The following is a 21,443-nucleotide window of genomic DNA, read 5'->3' as shown; positions in this document are numbered from 1 at the left end:
GATATGTTAAAAAAGAAATTTGCCTATTATTAGTGACATCTTTGTTTTAGGTATGATGAAGCTACCTGGGAACATGACACACAGATGATGCTGAGCTATATGCATAACCACAAGTCAACACACAACCAATTGTACTTCTGGCTTGTAATTTCCCATGTGGTTGCATTATCTATTGATGTTTGGGTGATGTTCTTCTTGGACTTTTTTCTTAATGTAAGTACTACCAAAGTGAAGTGTTCATTTGTCTCCTCATTGCAAATTTTGATTGTTCTCTACAGAATTTTTAAAATTATGATGCCAAGTAGAAATTAGCTTTGTGTATCCTTAATTATCTCCTGCTTTAATTCTGCACCTTCCAAACACTTATTTAATTAACTAAACATTTAAATTTTATAATTTTGTAAGTGTATAGAAAGTGGAAGCATTAAATGAAGCAATGAAAGTTTTCTGGAATACGTATTTAAATTGGACCCAGCATACCTTAACCCTTTAACTGTCAAACTGTTGAGCTATGTTTTATTGCTAGTGATCATGACATCGATCAACTTACTGTTTATCCTGCTTTCAAATTTGGCACCAGAGGCCTGATAGGCCTAGACAATATGTAATGGGTATTAACACTCATTGTGCACAGTATTAAAAAATCTGGGACCACTTAATACCTTGTGGGAGTACCAGTTCAATTGAGTGCCAGCTAGGGCAAACAGCATGACAAACCTGGTATACCTAGAGAGGTCTGTGACCTGGTCTATGACCTGGTCACAGACCGGGTCAGTGCCCCATGACCCGGTCTGTGACCAGGCCTCATGATGGATCAGGGCCTGATCAACCAGTCTGTTACTGTTGGCCGCACGCAACCCGACATACGAACTGCAGCCCAGCTGGTCAGGTACTGACTTTAGGTGCCTGTCCAGTGCCTTCTTGAAGACAGCCAGGGGTCTATTGGTAATCCCCGTTATGTATGGTGGGAGGCAGTTGAACAGTCTTGGGCCCCTGACACTTGTGTTGTCTTATCATGCTAGTGGCACCCCTGCTTTTCATTGGGGGGATGTTGCATCGTCTGCCAAGTCTTTTGCTTTCAGGGCAATAATAAACTATGCATGATTGGAGTAACTAGTGACGTGGTTCTCAGACAAATAGAGAAATTAAAACCTAACAAATCCCCAGGTTCTGATGAATTGTTTGCATGAGTTTTAAAGGAGTGTAAAGAGGAACTTAGGGAACGTTTGGCTAATCTTTTCAACATATCGCTACAAACTGACAGTGCCAGATAAGTGGAAAATGGCAAATGTAATACCTATTTACAAGGCAGGTGACAGGTCCTTAGCTTCGAACTATAGACCGATAAACCTTACCTCCATAGTGGGAAAATTTATGGAATCAATAATTGCCGAGGCAATTCATAGCCATCTTGAAAGGCATAAATTGATTAATGAATCTCAACTCGGTTTTACAAAAGGGCGTTCCTGTCTTAAAAATTTACTAACTTTTTTCACTAAGGTATTTGAGGTAGATCATGGTATTGAATATGATATTGTGTATGTGGACTTCAGTATTTAGATTTAGATTTAGATTTAACCACTGAAGTGGCTAGTTTATTGTGCACCCCATATCCATCCTGTGGACAGTAGTGCAAGAGTATATGGATACACAAAAGGCCTAGGAACTAGGCCCCAAAAGGGTTAACAGGTAGAAGTGATGCAAGGAGGGAAGAGTATATGGAGAAAAAGAGAGAGGTTAAGAGAGTGGTGAAGCAATGTAAAAAGAGAGCAAATGAGAGAGTGGGTGAGATGTTATCAACAAATTTTGTTGAAAATAAGAAAAAGGTTTGGAGTGAGATTAACAAGTTAAGGAAGCCTAGAGAACAAATGGATTTGTCAGTTAAAAATAGGAGAGGAGAGTTATTAAATGGAGAGTTAGAGGTATTGGGAAGATGGAGGGAATATTTTGAGGAATTGTTAAATGTTGATGAAGATAGGGAAGCTGTGATTTCGTGTATAGGGCAAGGAGGAATAACATCTTGTAGGAGTGAGGAAGAGCCAGTTGTGAGTGTGGGGGAAGTTCGTGAGGCAGTAGGTAAAATGAAAGGGGATAAGGCAGCCGGGATTGATGGGATAAAGATAGAAATGTTAAAAGCAGGTGGGGATATAGTTTTGGAGTGGTTGGTGCAATTATTTAATAAATGTATGGAAGAGGGTAAGGTACCTAGGGATTGGCAGAGAGCATGCATAGTTCCTTTGTATAAAGGCAAAGGGGATAAAAGAGAGTGCAAAAATTATAGGGGGATAAGTCTGTTGAGTGTACCTGGTAAAGTGTATGGTAGAGTTATAATTGAAAGAATTAAGAGTAAGACGGAGAATAGGATAGCAGATGAACAAGGAGGCTTTAGGAAAGGTAGGGAGTGTGTGGACCAGGTGTTTACAGTGAAACATATAAGTGAACAGTATTTAGATAAGGGTAAAGAGGTCTTTGTGGCATTTATGGATTTGGAAAAGGCATATGACAGGGTGGATAGGGGGGCAATGTGGCAGATGTTGCAGGTGTATGGTGTAGGAGGTAGGTTACTGAAAGCAGTGAAGACTTTTTACGAGGATACTGAGGCTCAAGTTAGAGTATGTAGGAAAGCGGGAAATTATTTCCCAGTAAAAGTAGGCCTTAGACAAGGATGTGTGATGTCACCGTGGTTGTTTAATATATTTATAGATGGGGTTGTAAGAGAAGTAAATGCGAGGGTCTTGGCAATAGGCGTGGAGTTAAAAGATAAAGAATCAAACATCGTGGGAGTTGCCACAGTTGCTCTTTGCTGATGACACTGTGGTCTTGGGAGATTCTGAAAAGAAGTTGCAGAGATTGGTGGATGAATTTGGTAGGGTGTGCAAAAGAAGAAAATAAAAAGTGAATACAGGAAAGAGGAAAGTTATGAGGATAACAAAAAGATTAGGTGATGAAAGATTGGATATCAGATTGGAAGGAGAGAGTATGGAGGAGGTGAATGTATTCAGATATTTGGGAGTGGACGTGTCAGCGGATGGGTCTATGAAAGATGAGGTGAATCATAGAATTGATGAGGGGAAAAGGGTGAGTGGTGCACTTAGGAGTTTGTGGAGACAAAGAACTTTGTCCTTGGAGGCAAAGAGGGGAATGTATGAGAGTATAGTTTTACCAACGCATGGGTGATGAATGTTGCAGTGAGGAGAAGGCTGGAGGCAGTGGAGATGTCATGTCTGAGGGCAATGTGTGGTGTGAATATAATGCAGAGAATTCGTAGTTTGGAAGTTAGGAGGAGGTGCGGGATTACCAAAACTGTTGTCCAGAGGGCTGAGGAAGGGTTGTTGAGGTGGTTCGGACATGTAGAGAGAATGGAGCGAAACAGAATGACTTCAAGAGTGTATCAGTCTGTAGTGGAAGGAAGGCGGGGTAGGGGTCGGCCTAGGAAAGGTTGGAGGGAGGGGATAAAGGAGGTTTTGTGTGCGAGGGGCTTGGACTTCCAGCAGGCATGCGTGAGCGTGTTTGATAGGAATGAATGGAGACAAATGGTTTTTAATACTTGACGTGCTGTTGGAGTGTGAGCAAAGTAACATTTATGAAGGGGTTCAGGGAAACCGGCAGGCCGGACTTGAGTCCTGGAGATGGGAAGTACAGTGCCTGCACTCTGAAGGAGGGGTGTTAATGTTGCAGTTTAAAAACTGTAGTGTAAAGCACCCTTCTGGCAAGGCAGTGATGGAGTGAATGATGGTGAAAGTTTTTCTTTTTCGGGCCACCCTGCCTTGGTGGGAATCGGCCAGTGTGATAATAAAAAAAAATAATAATAAAATCTAGAATTCACTTATCTGTCATATGCAAATTTAGGAAATTTGCTTAGTATATCTGGTATCTTATTTTCATTAATAAGATATCTTGACATGTCACATAGGTTATTATACTGTCTGTCTCTGTATTCCTCAATAAGTGGACAATTAAACACACAATGTTCAAGACAGTGACCATATGCCTGATCACATAATTTGCATTTAGTTTGATATCTGTGTCTCCCAAACTGCCAGAAGTACTTGTAACCAAGCCTAAGCCTGGCCACTACAACATCAGTCGGTCTGTTCACACTGCATGTTGCTCCATAAGCATATCTACGTTCATGTTGCTGTATAGTCCTTGTGGCTTAGCGCTTCTTTTTGATTATAATAATAATAATAATACGTTCATGTTATCATAGTGGGTTATACATCTACTCAGGCTTCTAACTGCAATCCTATAACAATCATTTTCATTATTTACCTCTCTCTTAATATTATTCCTAATGCTAGACACAGATATACCAAAGTTATATTCTACAATTTCCTTCTGGGTACTCTTCTTGGATAACATATCAACTTTATCATGAAGCAGTAATCCAATGTTTGATGGGATCCATAGCAATTGTACATTAATTCCGTTGTCCCTGATTTTTTAGTATACCTTTCGATATTGTTCCACATCAGAGGCTACTGAGGAAATTTAAGGCACACGGAATAGGATGAAAATTTTTTTCCTGGGTAGAGGCATGGTTGACAAATAGGCAGCAGAAAGTTTGTATAAATGGGGAGAAATCAGAATGGGGGTACATCACAAGGGGTGTTCCACAGGGGTCAGTGTTGGGCCCCTTGTTCACAATTTACATAGATGAGGGAATAAATAGTGACATAAGCAAATTTGCTGATGACACCAAAATAGGTCATCCAATTCATTCTAATGAGGACATTACAGCACTCCAGGATGATTTGAATAGACTGATGCAATTTACCTGGAGTTTACCTGGAGAGAGTTCCGGGGGTCAACGCCCCTGCGGCCCGGTCTGTGACCAGGCCTCCTGGTGGATCAGAGCCTGATCAACCAGGCTGTTACTGCTGGCTGCACGCAAACCAACGTACGAGCCACAGCCCGGCTGGTCAGGTACCAACTTTAGGTGCTTGTCCAGTGCCAGCTTGAAGACTGCCAGGGGTCTATTGGTAATCCCCCTTATGTATGCTGGGAGGCAGTTGAACAGTCTTGGGCCCCTGACACTTAATGTATGGTCTCTTAATGTGCTAGTGACACCCCTGCTTTTCATTGGGGGGGATGTTGCATCGTCTGCCAAGTCTTTCGTAGTGAGTGATTTTCGTGTGCAAGTTCGGTGCTAGTCCCTCTAGGATTTTCCAGGTGTATATAATCATGTATCTCTCGCCTGCGTTCCAGGGAATACAGGTTCAGGGACCTCAAGCACTCCCAGTAATTGAGGTGTTTTATCTCCGTTATGCGTGCCGTGAAGGTTCTCTACATTTTCTAGATCAGCAATTTCACCTGCCTTGAAAGGTGCTGTTAGTGTGCAGCAGTATTCCAGCCTAGATAGAACAAGTGACCTGAAGAGTGTCATCATGGGCTTGGCATCCCTAGTTTTGAAGGTTCTCATTATCCATCCTGTCATTTTTCTAGCAGCTGCGATTGATACAATGTTATGGTCCTTGAAGGTGAGATCCTCCTACATGATCACTCCCAGGTCTTTGATGTTGGTGTTTTGCTCTATTTTGTGGCCAGAATTTGTTTTGTACTCTGATGATTTAATTTCCTCGTGTTTACCATATCTGAGTAATTGAAATTTCTCATCGTTGAACTTCATATTGTTTTCTGCAGCCCACTGAAAGATTTGGTTCATGTCCGCCTGGAGCCTTGCAGTGTCTGCAATGGAAGACACTGTCATGCAGGTTCGGGTGTCATCTGCAAAGGAAGACACGGTGCTGTGGCTTACATCCTTGTCTATGTCAGATATGAGGATGAGGAACAAGATGGGAGCAAGTACTGTGCCTTGTGGAACAGAGCTTTTCACCGTAGCTGCCTCGGACTTTACTCTGTTGACTACTACTCTTTGTGTTCTGTTTGTGAGGAAATTATAGATCCATCGACCAACTTTTCCTGTTATTCCTTTAGCACGCATTTTGTGCGCTATTACGCTGTTATGGAGAAGTGGCAGATGCAGTTTAATATAGACAAATGCAAAGTTCTAAATGTTGGAAAGGATAATAACCATGCCACATACAAAGTAAATAATGTAGATGTTAATATTACTGATTAGGAAAAGGATGTAGGAGTTCTGTTTAGCAGTAACCCGAAACCAAGACAACAGTGCATAAGCGTTTGCAATAAAGCTAACAGAATCCTTGGCTTCATATCAAGAAGTATAAATAATAGAAATCCTCAGGTTGTTCTTCAACCCTATATATCCTTGGTTAGGCTTCATTTAGATTGTTGCACAATTCTGGCCACCGTATTACAGAATGGATATAAATGCACTGGAAAATGTGCAGAGGAGGATGACAAAGTTGATCCCATGTATCAAATCTTCAGTATGAGGATAGGCTGAGGGCCCTGAATCTGCACTCTCTAGAAAGGCGTAGAATTAAGGGAGATATGATTGAAGCATATATGTGAACAGTATTTAGATAAAGGTAGGGAAGTTTTCATTGCATTTATGGATTTAGAAAAGGCATATGATAGAGTGGATAGAGGAGCAATGTGGCAGATGTTGCAAGTATATGGAATAGGTGGTAAATTACTAAATGCTGTAAAGAGCTTTTATGAGGATAGTGAGGCTCAGGTTAGTGTGTGTAGAAGAGAGGGAGATTACTTCCTGGTAAAAGTAGGTCTTAGACAGGGATGTGTAATGTCACCATGGTTGTTTAATATATTTATAGATGGGGTTGTAAAAGAAGTAAATGCTAGGGTGTTCGTCGGGAGAGGGGTGGGATTAAATTATGGGGAATCAAATTCAAAATGGGAATTGACACAGTTACTTTTTGCTGATGATACTGTGCTTATGGGAGATTCTAAAGAAAAATTGCAAAGGTTAGTGGATGAGTTTGAGAATATGTGTAAAGGTAGAAAGTTGAAAGTGAACATAGAAAAGAGTAAGGTGATGAGGGTATCAAATGATTTAGATAAAGAAAAATTGGATATCAAATTGGGGAGGAGGAGTATGGAAGAAGTGAATGTTTTCAGATACTTGGGAGTTGACGTGTCGGCGGATGGATTTATGAAGGATGAGGTTAATCATAGAATTGATGAGGGAAAAAAGGTGAGTGGTGCGTTGAGGTATATGCGGAGTCAAAAAACGTTATCTATGGAGGCAAAGAAGGGAATGTATGAAAGTATAGTAGTACCAACACTCTTATATGGATGTGAAGCTTGGGTGGTAAATACAGCAGCGAGGAGATGGTTGGAGGCAGTGGAGATGTCCTGTCTAAGGGCAATGTGTGGTGTAAATATTATGCAGAAAATTCGGAGTGTGGAAATTAGGAGAAGGTGTGTAGTTAATAAAAGCATTAGTCAGAGGGCAGAAGAGGGGTTGTTGAGGTGGTTTGGTCATTTAGAGAGAATGGATCAAAGTAGAATGACATGGAAAGCATATAAATCTATAGGGGAAGGAAAGAGGGGTAGGGGTCGTCCTCGAAAGGGTTGGAAAGAGGGGGTAAAGGAGGTTTTGTGGGCAAGGGGCTTGGACTTCCAGCAAGCGTGCATGAGCGTGTTAGATAGCTGTGAATGGAGACGAATGATACTTGGGACCTGACGATCTGTTGGAGTATGAGCAGGGTAATATTTAGTGAAGGGATTCAGGGAAACCGGCTATTTTCATATAGTCGGACTTGAGTCCTGGAAATGGGAAGTACAATGCCTGCACTTTAAAGGAGGGGTTTGGGATATTGGCAGTTTGGAGGGATATGTTGTGTATCTTTATGCGTATATGCTTCTAAATTGTTGTATTCTGAGCACCTCTGCAAAAGCAGTGATAATGTGTGTGGTGAAAGTGTTGAATGATGATGAAAGTATTTTCTTTTTTGGGGATTTTCTTTCTTTTTTGGGTCACCCTGCCTCGGTGGGAGACGGCCGACTTGTTGAAAAAAAATAAAAAATATATAAAAAGAATAAGAAGAAAATTGTCAAAGTGGGAAGTCTGAATGTGCGTGGATGTTGTGCAAATGATAAGAAAGAGATGATTGTGGATGTTATATGAATGAGAAGAAGCTGGATGTCCTGGCTTTAAGTGAAACGAAGCTGAAGGGGGTGGGAGAGTTTCAATGGAGAGGAATAAATGGGATTAGGTCAGGGCAGCCGTATGTAATAGAATCTCTCTCTCTCTCTCTTTTTTTTTTTTTTACACAGGGTTTGACAAGGTTAAGGATCCCTAGCTTTATTGACAGCTATTTACAGATTAAGGATTCCTAACTTTATTGGCAAGCTAAGAGCTGTTACCTACATCAGCTCATTTGAAAGCATTTTTATTGTTATGAGACATACAAGTAGGAAACAGGATGAAGTTGGAGCCATCTGTGGGCCAGCATTTTCATTTGATCAACTGACTTTATCTCGTTGACATCATTATGCTGTACGAATGTATTCCATACTCTAGTCATCCTGGGTATGTATGATCTCAGATGGAGTGATGTTCTGGAGAAGGGTACAGCCAGAGTGAAGTTGCTGCTTTCTGCCCGTCTTGTGGCATAAAAGCTTGTTTCACGCTGTCCTCGAAGTGGATCCAAGTATGGTATTTTGACAATATTGGCCTTGTTCATAACAGTAAGGCCACCCACATCCCTCCTATGTTGAAGGCTCTGCTGAAATGACAGATCTATCCAGGATGGGTCCAGGCGAGAGATGAGACGTCTTGCTCTGTTTTCTACTCTGTCAAGCAGTCGCAGATGAGAGGGGGGGCAGGCAAACCAAGAAAGTGGAGCATACTCAAGGTACGAGCGTACTTGTGCCTCGTACAGGATCTTGCAACCCCTACTGTCAAGCAGATGGGAGATACGGCGAAGTGCTGTAAGCTTCCTGGCTGCCTTGTTCTTCATGGTTAGTTTGGAGTCAAATTTCACCCCAAGGATATCAACTTCTTCTCCAGGTGCCAACATCCTCCCATTCATCCTTACTACTGCACCAGCATTACCATCATGGTGCCTAGAGACGATCATCATTTGCGTTTTCTCAGGTGCAAATGTTACTTGCCATCTATTTCCCCTCTATTTCTCTCTTTCTCTCTCTCTCTTTCTCTCTTTTTCTCTCTTTTCTCTCTTTCTGTCTCTTTCTCTCTCTTTTTTTTTTTTTTTTTTTTTTTTTTTTTTTTTTTTTTTTTTTTTTTACACAGGGTTTGACAAGGTTAAGTATCCCTAGCTTTATTGACAGCTATTTACAGGTTAAGGATTCCTAACTTTATTGGCAAGCTAAGAGCTGTTACCTACATCAGCTCATTTGAAAACATTTTTATTGTTATGAGAAATACAAGTAGGGAACAGGATGAAGTTGGAGCCATCTGTGGGCCAGCATTTTCATTTGATCAACTGACGTTATCTCGTTGACATCATTATGCTGTACGAATGTGTTCCATACTCGAGTCATCCTGGGTATGTATGATCTCAGATGGAGTGATGTTCTGGAGAAGGGTACAGCCAGAGTGAAGTTGCTGCTTTCTGCCCGTCTTGTGGCATAAAAGCTTGTTTCACGCTGTCCTTGAAGTGGATCCAAGTGTGGTATTTTGACAATATTGGCCTTGTACATAACAGTAAGGCCACCCACATCCCTCCTATGTTGAAGGCTCTGCTGAAATGACAGATCTATCCAGGATGGGTCCAGGCGAGAGATGAGACGTCTTGCTCTGTTTTCTACTCTGTCAAGCAGTCGCAGATGAGAGGGGGGGCAGGCAAACCAAGAAAGTGGAGCATACTCAAGGTGTGAGCGTACTTGTGCCTCGTACAGGATCTTGCAACCCCTACTGTCAAGCAGGTGCGAGATACGGCGAAGTGCTGTAAGCTTCCTGGCTACCTTGTTTGCAAGATTTACAACATGGTTCTTCATGGTTAGTTTGGAGTCAAATTTCACCCCAAGGATATCAACTTCTTCTCCAGGTGCCAACATCGTCCCATTCATCCTTACCACTGCACCAGCATTACCATCATGGTGCCTAGAGACGATCATCATTTGTGTTTTCTCAGGTGCAAATGTTACTTGCCATCTATTTCCCCAAGCTGATATAGCTCTCAGCTGGTGATTGATGTAGCTTAGAGCACCTGGCATTTCTTCTCTTGGATAAGTGAATGTCAGTGTACAGTCGTCTGCATATGCATGTGATTCTGGGATGAGATGAAGAAGGTCATTGAAGTAGACATTCTCATTCTCATTCTCACTCACTCACTCACTCACTCACTCACTCACTCTCACACTCTCTCACACTCTCTCACACTCTCTCACACTCTCACACTCTCTCACACTCTCACACTCTCTCACACTCTCTCACACTCTCTCTCTCTCTCTCACACTCTCTCTCTCTCTCTCTCTCTCTCTCTCTCTCTCTCTCTCTCTCTCTCTCTCTCTCTCTCTCTCTCTCACACACACACACACACACACACACACACACACACACACACACACACACACACACACACACACACACACACACTTACTTATGTCTTATAAGACAGAAAATTGCCCTCATTGTTTAAAAAAAAAAAATAAAAATATTCAGTGCTAGCAGAAATGCACAGATCAACAGTTTCACAGTTGAAGGGCTAAAGACCAGTATAATGTGGAAAAAGACACTTATGTACAGTTCAGGACATTTGTTAAAGAAAACGTTTTGCATTGAGTGGATATTACCCATCCTGGGAACTGCTGTTACATGAAGTCAGCAGGTCCCTCTCTAACCTCACCTCCTTAGTTCCACTAGTTCTACTACTACTACCACCTCTACCCACGCGTCACTTCACCTGACTCCTGCCACTATATATATGCGTTTTCTTAGTTTTCTCTGTATTAGGACTGAAGAAGCCACTTGTGGTGAAACGTTTCCTTTAATAAATGTCCTGAATTGTACATAAGTGTCTTTTTTCCACATCTTGTTGGTATCACCATACCATTTCCTCATCAGTATAATGGTTGAAAGTCTGGAGCTATGATTTATTTGCACATGTATTTAATAGTGCTGAAAGTATTTGAAGCCAATTTGTTTTCAGGGTCGCTTTCTGAGGTTGGTTTATGATGCATATCCATTTGACCGTGATCCAGAGTACTTTACCGATGAGATTTCACGCACATTTCCTCCATTTGCTAATTGTACACTTGATCGTCAGATCTTGATTAACAATGCACGAATAGATCACCTGGGATGTCATCTAATGCTGATGGAGCTCTATGAGAAAATATTTGTCATAATCTGGCTGTGGCTAGCAGTAATAATCCTGTGTTCTGCCATGACAGTTGTCTTTCTTCTGCTTGTTACACTACCACCCTTCAATCGGCTGTTTCTGCAAATGCATACAACCTCAAGAGGTATCAAAGAAATTAAGAAGAAAGTTTTCAAAGTTTGTGGTTATGCTGACATGTATGTATTATTCCTGATGAAAGGATACAGGAATGAGAAACAGTTCATCATGTTCCTCTCAAAATTTGTCCATAACTATGAAGACAATTTACAAGAAATCATAATTAACAATGAATGCAAAATCTCTCATGATTTAAATGGGAAAGCCAAAAAAACAGAGACTTATATTGAAGTGAAAAGTGGGATGCAAGTGGATCAGGATCACATTTTACCTGAATCTCTTAGAACCTCAGATACTTGTCACAAGCAGATTTCAGGCCCACTAGGCCAAAATGATTTTACTGACATCTGTAATCAGGATTGTGCACAGATGGTTAGTTCTTCTCCAGCCTCAAAACAATGGCATTATCCTCCTTCCCTACAGTTAAGCAAAATTAAATGCTAACTACTGTTGGAAAAATGGTAATGACTGAAATAACGCTTTAAACAGCACCGGTGAGTAACCCTTACTAAGGAAACTCCTCTTGTGACGAGTTGTGCTAGTTGGAAGTACGTTGTAATTTTTTCTTAATTGTTCAATTCATTTATATTTTAAGTAATCTGTGAATATTATTTTCTAGTCCAGATACTGTATTAGTTTAGGATTTAAAGGTCACCTGTATGTTTCACAGCATTAGCTAATTTATATAAAGCCTTATTAATGAATGTGAATTTGTGAAAAAAAAAAATTGGTTAAACACACTTAGTGAGTATGGTATCTTAATTTTGATCAGAATGCCTGCACTGGTTGAACTGTGGAGGTGCTGAACCATGCATAGATATTTTAAACAATTTATTTGAGGGTTCTGCTCAATTTCTGACACTGGAAATTTAGGGTCTGACATTCGTGATTAAGTATGCACTTAAATAACCTCTCTAAAAATTTTGCCATTACCCGGTGAGCAGCCATTTATGTTTAAATTATACTTTACAAACTAAAGGGTATTTTCAGTGAAGTAGACCCTTTTGTGTTTAGTTTGATTATATTATTCTGTTAAAGTAATATAATCTTAATATATATAAAGTAAATTTTGGTCTCAAACTGAAGCCCTTTTGTTGGCAAACTCAGAAAAATAGTACTGTATTGTATAGAAAAACAGGTCCCTTCACCTATGGATGGATGATGTATCACACGACCTATTGGTAGTTAACTACCAAATATTCTAAGGGAAGATGCCACATGATCTATGGGTGGGTGAGGTACCAAATGATGTAAAGGCAAGTGAAGTACCATGTGATGTAAGGATGGGTGAAGTGAATGGTTAGTTTTGTTAGTTTCACATGCACCCAGTAATAAACTACTGATATACCATTTAATTTTTTTGGTGCATGGGAGCAATTTTGTCGTATGAGAATTTGTTTTTACGTATTTTGCATGTATGTGAAATACAATTAACAAATTTGTTTCATTTCAGTTTTCTTAATGGCTATATAATAACAAGGTATTGGCTCTTGCTTGACCTTTTCTTGTAAGTCATTCTCTTCACTTGAAACACTTAGATTACAAATTTGTTGAGTAAGCGTGAGAATTTGCCAGTGTGTTAAGACTGGTAGCCATATTAGTACAAATTTTATGTAGACATGCAATATCCTTGTTTTGGTTATGATTGCTTAACTGCCTTTTTTTAAACATCAGTTTCACTGGAAAAACATAAAGCATTCATTACCTGAACAAATAGAATTTTTCTCCTATAATTTGTTAGTAGCTAGAGGGATTCATTTTGAGATCAAAGTATCAAGTACATATTTATGTATTCTGCTGCTCCCCACTACCCCACACAGGCTTACTTTGTTACCCCCTTCCCTTTATCCCTCACTAGCATTGTGCCCTTCTCCCGCACTTGCGCTTTGCCCCCTTTCTCGTTCGCTAGCATTTTGCCCCGTTCTCCTGCACTAGCATTTGGCCCCTTTCTCTTTCCCTCAGTAACCCCTACCTCTCTCACTTTCTCCTTTGATTCTTTAACAGTTGTGTTCTTTTACTCAGAAAGTTATCAAGTTTTATTGTTTTCCTCAGGAAGTTATCCAGTTATGTTGTTTTACTCAGGAAGTTATCCAGTTGTGTTGATTTTCTCAGGAAGTTATCCAGTCGTGTTGATTTACTCAGGAAATTATATAGTTACCTTTTCTTAATTCATACATGCTATAATGTATAGGTTAAGTTTTTAGTCTAGAAAAATTTCGACTATGATGTGTTGAATGTATTTTCCCCATTTCATTTTGTTTATTAGATCATTATGCTCAGGAGTGCTGATCATTTCCTGTTTTTTTTTTATGGGGGGGGGGGGGGAAATCTGATGATAATACAGCAAAATAATATTGTATATATGTATTGTGTTCATTTAAAAAATAAACCAATTTACCATGTAAGCTCTTGATTTGGTCATTGGTATGTAATAAATTATTCTGTATATCATTGAATAGAAGTTCGTGATTTAATTATTTGGTGTGCAAGAAATTACAGCAGGCTTATATGTAGCTTATCCATACATTTAAGTTACTTTTCAAAATTCTGAAGATGTAAAAAAAAAAAAAAAAATTCTTTGAACTTGGGTTGAATATGTGTATTGTATTGTAGTTGAGTAGACCATTAGAATGTTTTGATAAAAAGGCATTTTCACTTCATTACTTCTATAATTGTTCATAAAAAATTCGGATCTAATTAGAAAACTTAGATGTTTGCTCTATTTTATATTTTGGCTGCTGTTTCCTGTGGCCCTTGCTGAAGGAAGAAGTTAATAGAGACTTCAATGTGGCACTTAAGTTACTACTATCTAAATTTGTAAAGCAAGTATCAGTGGTTATACATTCCCATTTTGTTTGTCTTGCAGTAGTGATCATTTTTTTTTTTTATTATTATTTGAAGTTTTCCTCTGTTTCATTGCAAGCAGATTCATATAATGTGATAAATACATTGATTATTATTTCACTACTACAATACTTCAGTGTTATGATTTCTCTACCAAATTAAAACTTGAGATTTCTGTCTTGGAGTAATGCAATTTAATGTCAGAAAATGTTCTACAATTATAATTTATCAAAAGTTCTTGTTCCAGATTACCACTATTATTTGTTAAACAAAATGTTTTTCTCAAATGATATTGTGCATAAAACAAGTGGCAAAATTTTTTTCATCCACATAAACCTTGCATATTATCAGTGACCCTTGTAGGCTTAGTGCTTCTTTTTTTATTATAATAATAATACCAGTACCATACAAGTATGTAACTCTGGTTTCCCTTCAATATGATCAAAGGAATTGTTTGAGAAAATAGGTGTAGTATTTGGTGAAAAAACACAATTGCAGAGAGAAACATTAGACATTTCACTTGTGGACAGGCTTCTTCAATCAGGAACTGTGTGAACCCTACAGGTTTAGTGCTCTCTCATGAATGTAATTAGTCAATATAAAGGTATACACAAGGAAATTTATACAAGTATAGCGAGGTAAGTGTGAGTGAATTGAAAGAGCAGGGCCCTGCCAGTCCTTCTGTGATCTGTTCATGTAAAACAAGTTAGGTTACAGGTCTAGTGTAAAGAGGCCAATGGAAGAACCAAATAGGCCTCTTACAGTGTCCTATCTCATTTCACCCACACAATGGCCTTGTTGACCCAATTACTCGAATAAATTTGCTGTCTCTATCAAGTTCCTCTCTGCAGTTGTTCTTATCACTTTCTGGCCTTGCACTGTCTAAATAAAAATTACTTGAGAACACAAACTGAGAGCATTAAATTACCTATATGGGTTAAGCATTTTGTTAATACCATAATAAACTTTAGTCATAAAGCTTGTTTAGAGATGTAAAATCAAATAAAAAAAAGCCTTAAAATAATGTTAAGGAATAAAACTTAGAAGGGTCATTCAGTGCTTGTAAAATATAAAAGAATTAGGTCTTAAGTTTGAGGTGTACTATAGTCATCTTTCAACACAGTATAAATTAGCAGGCAGCATATTTGAGTTGTCTTTAATAATAATAATGCTGTGTGACCCTTCTGGACTTAGCACTTATTGATTATAATAACGAACATAAATATTATCTTAGAAAAGTTATTGTAGTAAATGTTAAGATTGACAATAGAATTTGTAATTGAAGAAAACTATTATTTTGTATGATGCTGGTGAGGGGCTCATGATCTAGGGCATTGGATCTGTGCTCCAGTTCCCTGAATTAAGCCTGAATACCTTCCACATCCCCCCCCTCCACAGGCACTGCATAATCTTACAGGTTTAGTGCTCCTCCTTGATTATAATAATATTGTACATACTAGTTTTTATTTGAAGTACTTACCAATGCATTACGTATTTTATGAAAGTTTTAATGGGTTTGTGCAGAGGTAAAGACCTTGATATGAATATCATTGTGGGAAATATCCATGAGGTATTTTGGGATAATTTTGCTCTGAGTAACATCTCATAAAGGCCCCAAATTAACCATGCTTTCATGACAAAAAACATGTATCTACTGAAAGGCCAAGCCCATGGGATTTTTCATAACCAAGGATGTTATTTCTTCAGATCCTCTTCAAGGGGGGCTCCTTGGTATGGTGAAGAGGCTCTTGGTCTGAGGAATTAGACCTGTCGGTTTCCTACCTCAGACCGAACCTAATTACCCCCCAATCTCCCCTCCCCTATCCCATCCTCCCCTTTTTCCTTTCCTCCTCCCCCTCCCCACCCCTCCCTTTTGCCCTTCCTCTTTTTGGCCTTTGGGATTTCTCCCACAGGCGCGCTAATTCCTAGGTAGAGGAAAGGATACCGGGGTCCATCCCATTCCGTTGAGGTTCTTGGCGGTGGCGTAGTTTGCCGTGGAATCTGGATCGCCTGGGGATGTCCCGATCCCTCTCCGGTATCCCGGAGTAGCTTTGGGTGTCTTTCGGGCGACGGGTGTATCTCTGGAAGCCACCTTTCGGATTTCGGGGGTGGTGGCCGAAGGAGGTATGCTTTGTGGCGGATATCCGGCCGCCCTCTCTTTTGTCCACCGAGGTAGCTTGGCAGATGTGAGGTTGCTATCCCGGATTGCTGGTTTACTGGCACGAAGGGTAGGGTATGGCACGGGTTCCATGCTGCATCTGCGCTACTAGCGGTGCTGAGGTCCTCTTGGGCGCGAAGGGAGATTTCCGGCCCTTTCATTCCTCCTGGGAACTATTCCTCCATGCTCCCTCCTTTTTTATTCTTTTTTTATTTTTATTTTCTTTTCTTTCTTTTTTTTCTTAAAAACAAAAAGCAAAGGAGTAACCTAACCATGGAGAACCCAATCCATGAACCCACTACCCCCGGGCCCCTTCTTGATACCGCACCCCATTCTGACCCTGCCTTGTGTTTAGACCACTCTTCGGACACTCCTGATGCCCCTGTACCTCTTGCTGGTGCTGTTTCCTCACCCGCTTCAGGTACTGGGGCTTCGACTGACTCCTTTGATTTGTCTGAACTCCGCTCTCCTTTGACTATGCTTCCGGCTTCTCCCTCTACGGTACGGCAATTTTCGAATTGGCCGCCCATTTCACGCCAGACCAACTCCGGTCCTACTCCTAAACGCCAATGTCAATCTCCTGATGATGCTCCTTCGTTACCTTCCCATTCTACTCGGAAAAGACCGACACGTCAAGCACTCCCTCTTCACGCTCTGTTTTGGACCACAAAATGGACTAAATTCTTTACTTTAAGACCGACTTCTTCTGCCTACCTTTCTGACCATAGTATTGGCAAAGCGCTCCTGCGTCATGTTGGTAGAGATATTTCATTTCATGCTCTCAAGAGCGGTACGTGCATCGTCACTGTCCAGAATGCTACCCAAGCTCATGATCTTTCTCTCCTTTCAAATATCGATACTACTCCTATCACTATTGAAAAACATCTTTCTCTCAATTCTTGTAGTGGTACTGTCATTCTGCCCCATACCATAGTCCAACAGAATTTCCAGTCATGTGGCAATGACATTCTTGAACAGCTGGAACTCCAGGATCTCCCAATCCTCAAAGTAGACACTTATGTCCTTCCTGCCCATGGGCGGAGACGTTACCCTTGCAATGTGGCTCGTTTAACTTTTGACAGCCGAGAACTCCCGTCCTCTGTATATGTCGCGGGACATCGGTTACAAGTTCGAAAGGTGATACCTACACCGCAACAGTAGAAATTGCTGGCGTTTTGGTCACCCAGCGAAATATTGCAGATCTATGGCCGAATGCCCAGTCTGTGGTGCCGACGACCATTCTAATACATCTTGCAGTCAACCTCCATCTTGCCTTAATTGTAATGAAGCTCACCCTTCGTACTCCCGCCGTTGCCAGGTCTACTTAAATGAACGTGAAATCCGTTGCATCAAAGAGGCAGAAGGTCTCCCTTATGCTATGGCAGTTACTCATCTCCGCCTCCAAGGGAGACTACCCCATGTTTCTTATTCTCGTGTTTCAAAACATCCCCCCACTTCTGGGGTCCCATCTTCTGCAACCTCCTCTGTTGTTACCCCTCCCATAGCCACTCCGGCATCTAATCCTTTTGCTGTCCTTGGCTCTGACATCCCGACTACAACTCAGTCTGTTCTCACATCTTCACGTCCTTCCTCACAAGCCCCAGTATCGACAAGACCTCGTATGACACCTAATACCAATCGCCCCTCTACTTCTCAGAAGTCCAAAAAAAAACCCAGTGCTCAAATCTTCATTGCCCCTTCCTTCCCTTCTTCCACCTCCGCACTTTACCTTTCCAGTCTCTGTACCTAGTTCTTCCCCTCTATCTGGCTCTATTACAAGTGTGGAGGTTCACCCTCCTCCTCGTACTATGCCATCCCCTCCCAAGTTTCTCCCTCTTCTACCACCTCCCAGGTTTCTGCATCTTCTGTCCCCTCCCACACTTCTTCTCGAGTCCCCTACACTCTTTCATCCCCCCTCTACTTTAGTACAGTCCATTACTGTCCCAATCTTTACTCACTCTCCTCCTCCTACCTCCAGTATTGTCTCCCATACATCTTTGAATTCAGAAACACTTGAAGCCATTTCAGAATATATTGCAGAGACTAAACCTTCAATGGACACTGATCCACCTCCTGTTCCTTCTCTTCCCTCTCCTCCATCTCCACAACTCCACTCTTCGCAACGCTCCGTTCCTTCGCTACTTAAACGCCTTCCAATGCCACCACACGTTGACTTTTCTAACCCCTCTAGTCCGTAGGTGCCCTTCCCTATGGATTCCTGGTATTGCCAATCATGGCCTATTTACAGTGGAATATCCGCGGCCTCGGGTAATCGGGGTGAGCTTCAGCTGTTGCTTTCCAGGTTTTCCCCTGTTGGTGCTTGCTTACAAGAACCAAAATTACACTCGGCTGTTTTCCAACCTATCTCAGGCTATAATTTATTGTATTCTTCGGATCCTTTCTCAGATGGGACCTTTAATAAAAGTGCTCTTCTTCTACGCAATGATATTCCGTACTATCAACTATTCGTCCATAGCTCGCTGCATTACACTGCAGCCCGTATCCACTTGAATAAGTGGTATACAATATGTTCTTTATATCTCTCTCCTCGAGCATTTTCTATCCCAGGTTTTGCTTTTCTAGTTTCATCCTTACCACCGCCACTTCTGTTACTTGGTGATTTCAACGCCCACCATTTCCTCTGGGGGGGTCTCATTGTGACTCACGTGGCATCCAGTTGGAGGCTTTTCTCGCCACTCACCCCCTCCATGTTTTAAATACGGGTACTCCCACCCATTTTGATCCTCGTACTCGTACTCTCTCTTGCATCGATCTATCAGTCTCCTCTTCCTCCACTGCACTAGACTTCACCTGGTCTGTTCTACCGGACTTACATGACAGCGATCATTTTCCTATCATTCTTACTTCACCTTCCTATTCACCACCTTTCCGTAGCCCTCGCTGGCAATTTGATCGGGCAAATTGGGACCTTTACTCAAAACTCTCTGCTTTTAGTGAGGTTCCTTCTTCATCCTCCAACGATGAGCTCCTACACCTCTTCTCGACGTCAGTTTATGCCGCAGCTTCTCATTCTATACCCCAAACCTCAGGGAGGCGTTCTCAGAAGTGCGTGCCTTGGTGGTCTCCTGCTTGTGCTCGTGCAGTACGTTTGAAACATGCTGCATGGGGCAGGTACCGGTACAGTAGAACCGATGAGAGACTTCTTGATTTTAAGCAGAAGCGTGCGATCGCTCGCCGTGTCATCTGTGACGCTAAACGCACTTGCGGGCGAGACTATGTTTCCACCATCACCTCTGCTTCCTCTATGAGTGCAGTCTGGAAAAAAGTGAGGAAATTGAGTGGTAAATACTCTCCTGACCCGGCTCCTGTTCTACGGGTCGCTGGTGTTGATGTAGCAAACCCTCTTGACATTGCCATTGAAACTGGCACTCATCTGGTCCGTATTTCCCAGGGGCTCCATCTATGCCCCTCGTTTCTTTCCTCAAAGTCTGCCAGAGAGTTAGTACCCTTGGACTTTTCTTCTCTCAGAGAAGAACAGTATAATGTACCTTTTACACTTAAGGAACTGGAGGCAACGCTCTCAGCTTGCTGATCATCGGCAGCTGGGCCTGACAACATTCATATTCGTATGTTACAACATTTACATCAGTCATCCCTTGTAGTCCTCTTACACCTCTTCAATTTTATTTGGGCACAAGGAGTTCTTCCCCAGTTGTGGAAATCTGCCATTGTTCTCCCTTTCCGTAAACCGGGTACTACAGGACATGATGCCTCCCACTATCGTCCCATTGCTCTTACTAGTGCAGTTTGCAAAGTGATGGAACGTCTGGTAAATCGACGTTTAATGTGGTATTTAGAGACACACAACAGTCTCTCCGCTAGTCAATATGGCTTTCGTAAGGGCCGTTCTACCATAGACCCCTTACTACGCTTGGATACATATGTTCGTAATGCCTTTGTGAATAATCACTCAGTTATTGTCATATTTTTTGACCTTGAGAAGGCATATGACACAACTTGGAAGTATAATATTTTGGCCCAGGCCCACTCCTTAGGCCTCCGAGGCAATCTCCCATCCTTCCTCAAGACCTTTTTAACTGACAGACATTTCCGTGTTTGAGTCAATAATGTGCTTTCCCCGGACTTCGTCCAAGCTGAAGGAGTCCCTCAGGGATGTGTTCTGAGCACAACGCTTTTTCTCCTTGCTATAAATGATTTGGCCTCTGTTCTTCCACCCAATATTTGGTCATCACTCTATGTTGATGACTTCGCTATTGCTTGTGCAGGCGCTGACTGTCATTGTCGTTTCTCTCCAGCATGCGGTCGACCGTGTTTCCACTTGGGCCACCACGCATGGGTTTAAATTTTCCAGTACCAAAACTCACCAGATTACTTTCACTAGACGCTCTGTCATCTCCGATCATCCTTTGTATATCTATGGCTCCCGTATCCCCGAACGTGATACAGTCAGGTTTCTAGGCCTGACTGTATCAAGGGTTTTAAGAAGGTTTAGCTGGCTGTAACAAGTTGCCTTCAGAGAGGTAATGTGAGGTTTCCAGGATAACCGACAGTCAAAGAGAAGGCCTAGAAACCTGACTGTATCACGTTCGGGGATTTTTTTTTTAAATCCCCGAACGTGATAGTCAGGTTTCTAGGCCTTCTCTTTGACCGTCGGTTATCCTGGAAACCTCACATTACCTCTCTGAAGGCAACTTGTCACAGCCGGCTAAACCTTCTTAAAACCCTTGCTCATCTTTCCTGGGGAGCTGATCGTCGAACTCTGTTTCGCCTACATTCAGCCCTCGTTTTATCGAAACTCGATTATGGTGACCAGATTTATTCAGCTACCTCTCCTGCTACTCTCTCTAGCCTTAACCCCATACATCACCACGGATTACGTTTATGCCTTGGTGCTTTTCGCTCTTCACCTGTTGAGAGCCTCTATACAGAAGCAAATGTTCCATCCTTGTCTGATCGCCATGATGCCCATTGCCTTCGCTACTATGTACGCTCTCACGATCTCCACAATCCTTCCATTTATAGAATGGTCACCGATATTAGTAGACATTCTTTATTTGTTCGCCGCCCCTGTTTGCTTCGTCCCTTTTCTCTTCGCCTACATTCGCTCGTCGTCCCTTCAGTTACCACCTTTATATGTTCATGTA

At 41.5% G+C, this 21,443-nt stretch overlaps 2 protein-coding genes across 4 annotated transcripts in view; both read left to right on the top strand.

Annotated features, from left to right (window-relative positions):
- The window catches only part of LOC128693727 (uncharacterized), a 37,653-nt gene extending 22,584 nt beyond the window's left edge, over window positions 1-15,069 (top strand). For all 3 annotated transcript variants that reach the window (XM_053783559.2, XM_053783560.2, XM_070091121.1), the window contains 2 exons: window positions 51-213; window positions 11,007-15,069. In XM_053783559.2, coding sequence (XP_053639534.1) covers window positions 51-213; window positions 11,007-11,759 — 916 coding nt within the window. In that variant the 3' untranslated portion in view covers window positions 11,760-15,069. The remainder of the gene's footprint in view (window positions 1-50; window positions 214-11,006) is intronic.
- LOC128693724 (V-type proton ATPase 116 kDa subunit a 1) overlaps window positions 1-21,443 on the top strand; it is a 120,562-nt gene that overhangs the window by 49,312 nt on the left and 49,807 nt on the right. The gene's annotated exons all lie outside the window — the stretch shown is intronic.

Source organism: Cherax quadricarinatus, chromosome 34 (genome assembly GCF_038502225.1).
Source record: "Cherax quadricarinatus isolate ZL_2023a chromosome 34, ASM3850222v1, whole genome shotgun sequence".
NCBI classification, from domain to species: Eukaryota; Metazoa; Arthropoda; class Malacostraca; order Decapoda; family Parastacidae; genus Cherax; species Cherax quadricarinatus.
The sequence above is the reverse complement of the archived record's forward strand: the minus strand, read 5'-3'. Positions and strand labels throughout refer to the sequence as shown.